The sequence below is a fragment of the Halichoeres trimaculatus genome, unplaced genomic scaffold, assembly GCF_033239565.1.
Source record: "Halichoeres trimaculatus isolate MK-OKI-2021-1 unplaced genomic scaffold, fHalTri1.1 fHalTri1_scaffold_9, whole genome shotgun sequence".
NCBI classification, from domain to species: domain Eukaryota; kingdom Metazoa; phylum Chordata; class Actinopteri; order Labriformes; family Labridae; genus Halichoeres; species Halichoeres trimaculatus.
The window spans coordinates 25,352,811-25,358,810 of NW_027437188.1; the positions used below are offsets into that span (position 1 = coordinate 25,352,811).

Sequence of the window (6,000 nt, forward strand, 5' to 3'; positions counted from 1 at the left end):
TAGTTTCAGTTTTAGTCAGTGAGTTTCAAAGCTGCAAGACCTACTTGCTTTGCCTGATAGCCTTTGTAAAAACACCAGACTGTACTTCACTTAGGTACAACAACAAACCTCTATACTGAATAGAGACAGGCTAGAACTCGACAGATGTCAGTAAATGCAACATGAATGATGAGAGGCTCATCATTGGAGCAGGAAGGACATGGAATAGAGAGTCACAAGACTTCATCTTATTGTCTGGGTCTGTGTGGAATCTTGACAACAGTATTGGGTCTAAAAATATACAGCCTATTCTGAAGTGAAAAAACTGCAGTTCTACAAGTGTCCACTTGGGGCTGGCTGCAGGAACACCAGGAATCACACACACACACACACACACATATATATATATATATATATATATATATATATATATATATATGTGTGTGTGTGTGATTCCTGGGCTAGATATATATATATATATATATATATATATATATATATATATATATATATATATATATATATATATATATATGTGTGTGTGTGTGTGTGTGTGTGTGTGTGTGTGTGTGTGTGATTCCTGGTGTTCCTATATATATATATATATATATATATATATATATATATATATATATATATATATATATATATATATATATATATATACATATATACACATGCAGCCTCAAAAAACATCTTGTGTCTAAATAGCTTGTGAGCTTGACTGACAAGCGGGCACTGCAAATGTCTGCAAATGGGATAGAGGCCTGTCTCTTTGCTTTATCCAAACTCAAACCAAGCTAGGTTGAGTCCAGCATTTCCAATACGCTTCAAAACTCAGTATCGGTAAGAAACGAGTGATGGATTTTAAAGATTTTCTGTATTAATTTCCAAATGGTGTCACTTTCACCTTAGTTCATGATGGTTGCAGGCAGTTATTTATTTATGTTTGTCAGAATGAACTTGAGTGCTGATTTAATAGTGTATACAAAGAATTAGATTGTGCGTGAATCTTTGTTCTCTTTTCAGAGCTCTGACTTGATTCATTATAATCAGATCCAGCATTTAGGGCTGATTTACTGTGGTAATTGTGAAGATTGACTCTGACAGGTAGTAATGTATTTATTTATTCACAAAGCAAATGTAAAAATCCAGAGAAAGCGAGCAACCGCTGTCAAATGAGAGCCTATTAGCGCCACACGCAGCTCTGACAGACATGCTATCGTATTGTTGCTAATTGCAAACTGAGACACACGCCCACATGTTTGCTCATGGCATCTCGCTCGTTTCTGCCTCGTTGATCAGACGGAGTTAGCGGGCTAGGAGCTGAGGGCGTGATCGAGATCACGTCTTAAAGCCTATTGAGTCGAGCTGTATATGGCATTTCTTGGCTCCCAGCTGATGCATTGCATAACGATGGGCGCTTTTGTTAATTAGTATGTCTAAATATTAACCTTGCATCCTCCCTGGGGGCACAAGTGTACTGCTGTCACGCTAATGTGTGAAAACATCAAAGCCTCCAAGGGGACGTCTCTGTTTGGCTTCAGACTTTGTTGCCTTTTAGCGACAGCCAGGCTCGGAGCAAAATAAAGCACACAAAAAGCTGGACCTGTCTCAGCTCCCAGCTTGATATCTGCTGCAAAATACAAATATCTACCTGTTAGGCGGACTGCTCACAGTCTAACTTTCCATGCATGTTTAAGTGAGACAGAGGCAGCTGGCTGGCAGCTTGTCTGAGAGGCTGGTGGCTGTCTGCTGAGATTTACTCGTGTCTTTTTCAATTTCAGTTCATTTACATACTTGAAAAGGCCAAAAACATTCAAGGAGTTCTTGTGACATTGCCAGCTAATCTCTGCGGGAGGGCGATAGCGTGCCACACAAACAACATCTCAAAGCAAAGAAGTCAGGTTCTAATTTCTTCTGGCAACAGTCGGGGCTTTTTGAGCCTTTGTTTGGCGGCTGGCCCGTAATCTCATCTCAGAATGATGTCATCACTGACTGTACCAGAAGTGGGACATCATCAACAACCGGCAACATGACTCAAGCCTGTGGCATATTACAGGGGTAACCAGCTTCTGCAGAGGTTTCATCACCCAGGGATGTTTCATCAAGAGGCTCCGTGAGAGGGTTCAGTCAGCCGTCAGCCGTGTTTGTGACAAAGTAATGAGCGAGAAGACAGAGTGGACACAAATCACCGGCTAACGCTTGTTTAGCATCGATTAGTTCCACACTGGGCTGAGACTGAATGCAGCTCAAGATAACTAAGATTCAATGAGATGTATTAGGGGCTGTGTTGATGGTGTCTTAATTGAGATTTTGTGTGCGTGTGTGTGTGTGTACGTGTGTGTGTGTGTGTGTGTGTGTGTGTGTGTGTGTGTGTGTGTGTGTGTGTGTGGTGCTTCTGTGTGAAATCGAACGCAATTTGTGAAGGAGACTTGTTTTTTTCCTTACAACCACATCCAGCATTGAGAAAACAGACACAGCTACCCACACCCCCCACTGCACAAGCTAAAGCCAACACACAACTTGTTATTGAGTGGACTCAACATAAATCACACATATGGTGCTATAACTCTCACATATTTGATCTCCACTTCACAAAAACAGCAGAATAAGTTCCCCTCGGTAGGATATCAGTGCTAACACAGCTCCCTTGGAGCTCATGAAGCCTGTTTGAATCCTTCTGTCTCAAGTATTATGATTCAAGCACACATCACCCTGAGGTAAAGTGTAGTAAAATAGAGGTGGGAATAAGAGGAAACACTTACAGCAGATTAATAGATGTTAGCAGATGGTGTGGGTGTTGAAGAGTGCCTTTAATGTTGGGAGGTGGCAGCAGTTTATAACAATGAGACAGAGAAAGCGTCACAAGTGGCCATGAAGCCGAGGATTTATAGTAAAATTGTTCTAGTGTGTCACACAGCAACTGCTGAAATAAGGCTGGACTTACAAAGCAAATTGATGATACCTCAGCTCGAAAACAAAGGTATGCAAGAACACTGAATTATTTAAATTAAAGCTGCTTAAACCAATATGTTTATATTAACAAAAAACTGCTTGATATTATTAAATCAATGATATTATTATGTTACTCCAACAACTTGCTTGTTCTTGGTGGTGGTCTAGTGGCATACTTCTCAATAAAGTTTGTAAAAAAAAAGAGCAAAAAAAAAACAGTTAAGGGTCGGTGGAGACCAAACACTGAGCAAAAACTTGTACGTAACATTCAACAGATAGAAACACGACACCAGTTGAACACTTGCGTGGCCATTTTTTCCAGTGGATATGCAACTCATCAACTATTTGCCAGCAGTTGACACAAATATACATAAATAAAACATAATAAAAAGTCAGAAAATAGGGCTGGTTTCCACTGCCCCCAGGTGGCCAGACATGTACTGCACTTAGCCAAACTGGAAAGTTCTTGTAAAATAAATAAATTAATACATAAATAACTTTGTAGCTAGAGGTCAAATACTCGACTTCATACCTTGAATCCTTTTATTGAAACATGTTGTTGAGCTGTGTTGAAAAACTTTATGTATTATTAAAGATAAAATGTAAAATAGCATTGTAACTTCAGTAAAGATTCTCAGGTGAATTTTGATCCTTATCCATTTAGTTAGTGAAATTTAAGCTTCACCAGACCTACCATGCATGGTCATGTGTAGTTTTTGAGAGTCAAAAACCATATCAATTAATGTAAGGATTAAACAAATGAAATATCTGCACTCAGACGAATTGTTTTTCTAATCCCTGCTTTAACTTGGAGTTTTGGATTAAAGCTCAGAATATTACACTGTTACATGAGCAATGGTTAAAACACATAATCCCATTCTGAAGAGTAATCAAAATGAGCTTTCATGGGCTTTTTGTGCGCAACCATAAACCCCCTTTGGGTTAGGGTGGAGGTTTTTAGAGTATTCCTCTGCCACTGAGAGTTCATGTGCTGAAAGTGAGAGTTAAATGGTTTCACTTAGGCTGCAGTGTGGAGCTCCCTCTGACCTCTCCTGCTGCGTAATGGCCCCCTGCGTGAGCACCCGGGGCTCAGAGGGGGACTCCGACAAAACGCGTTCACCAGTGATGATCAACATTTCACATCAAAGCGTTTGTGTGGTATTTATTCACACCATTCATTTGTGACTGAAGCGTGCGCTCAGTTAAGACATCTTCCAGGGGAATCATGTATGAAATGCTGCTATAAACATGATAACACGAGTCAAATACGTCATGCAGAACCCCATGTGAGAAAGGGGGGAAAGAAACGCCTTTCAAACACGGATTGGGTTGGATTATTATGTTTTACCTGATGTGATGGTGATGAATGAGACCGTCACAAGAAGTATATTTCCAAAGTTCATCTCCACTCTCTCCTGGAGTCTTCAGCCTCTTGACTTTCCGCTCAAATTAACAATTAAAATCGGACCTCATCCGGTCATTAAAACGCGCAGATTTGTCAAAAAAATGCAAATCTGACGCGGATTAGGGTTGGAGCCTCAGCTGGAATAATTTAAGCGAGTGCATTCATCCCAAAAAAAACTTTGATGTCAGTCCCATAGACCCATGACAGCAGCAGGATGATCTCAAGCAGCAGCAGCAGGAGCAGCAGCACCGCCCCGGAGAAACCTAATAACAAAACTCAGCGGCAGCACTTCTTCATCCCCGTACGCTCACACAAACACACGCACTCACACACACCGCGACTTCTTTCTAAGATCTCCTGCCGCTACTAAAAACAAAAAAGAAAAAGGCTTAACTATATTTAGCCCGGTCATAAATAAAATAATTCCCCTCTCTCCCTGGTTCGAGCAGGTTGCAGCGTCAGTTTGAGCGGAGATGAGGCTGCGCACATGCCGAGCTGAGCTCCGCACTCACTGCTATCCGCACCAAATCCTCGCCAACCTCCAGGAGTCTGTGTTTTAAAGGGGCAGGCACGACATCTGCCTCCTCCTGGGAGTATGCATGTGTTTGTGTGCTTGATCTCTGAGGCTATATGTGAGGACGTAAAGAGCCCTCTGACTGCAGCATAACCTCTGAGTAAAGAAAAAGGCTTTTTTATTTGATAGCATGAAGTGATTTTCAGGCTAAATCTGAAGGGTTTTTTTTTTATCAAAGCCATTCTCTTTTGTATGCCTTTTGAGTTTTTTGGCCATAAATACTGATTTGGTGGCAACAATCCAAGCTGCATTAAATTATGGTTGAGTAAGTACAATCTAAAAGTGAGGACTATAGTACATACAGAGTGTGAGTTAAAGGAATAGTTCAAGTATTATTGAAGTGGGGCTGTATAAGTTACATGTCAATCATACTTGTACAATTAACTCTGGATGCCAGTGAGCTTGGTCCCTTTGACCAGAATCTGCCATAAATAACAGGATGCAAGCTAGGCTATAGTTTCCTGCTGACAGGCTGAGGCCATGTCCACACCGTAGACTGTACATAGAGTGGACAGCGTGGCTCCGCCATTTATCATTGTACGGTTTTGAAGCCAAACTACCCCCGTCATAGGCGCAGCCATTGTAGCAGTTTGGAGCCAGATTCTGCGCAGTAGAGACGATGAGGGATTCTGGGAGAATCTTAGTGGAGCTGGGTGACAAAAATAATATATATTTTTTTCTTTAAAAGTCTAATCGCTTCTTGACTCTACCTCCCGACATACTTTACGATCCCCGTAAAAAATACATGAGTACGGCAGCTGTCAATCATCGTTAAACCATCGGTAAAGCCTTGTTTTTAACCTCCTATAACTAATGAAAACAAAACTTTTCAGAAAAAGAGGACTTGGATACAAGACAGCCAAATAATATCTTCAAATCACCACAACAATCGGACGTGAGAAACATTTCTACGAGGTGTAATAATTTTTTTAAGTTTGACCACCGTATTTTTACACCTCTACTGCAGCCAGTCACCAGGGGGAGCAGTTTTTGTGGAGACCTAACTTCGAGCCGAGCAAGCAGACGTCCATTTATTTTTTTTACAGTCTATGGTCCACAAGTAGCCGGGTATTTTTCAAAAACT

General features: G+C 40.9%; 1 protein-coding gene across 2 annotated transcripts in view; it reads right to left on the reverse strand.

Annotated features, from left to right (window-relative positions):
• Window positions 1–4,856, reverse strand: part of LOC141797571 (roundabout homolog 2) — a 71,564-nt gene extending 66,708 nt beyond the window's left edge. For both annotated transcript variants that reach the window (XM_074679064.1, XM_074679063.1), the window contains exon 1: window positions 4,286–4,856. In XM_074679064.1, the coding sequence (XP_074535165.1) occupies window positions 4,286–4,340 (55 nt within the window). In that variant the 5' untranslated portion in view covers window positions 4,341–4,856. The remainder of the gene's footprint in view (window positions 1–4,285) is intronic.
• Between the last annotated feature and the right edge of the window lie 1,144 nt (window positions 4,857–6,000).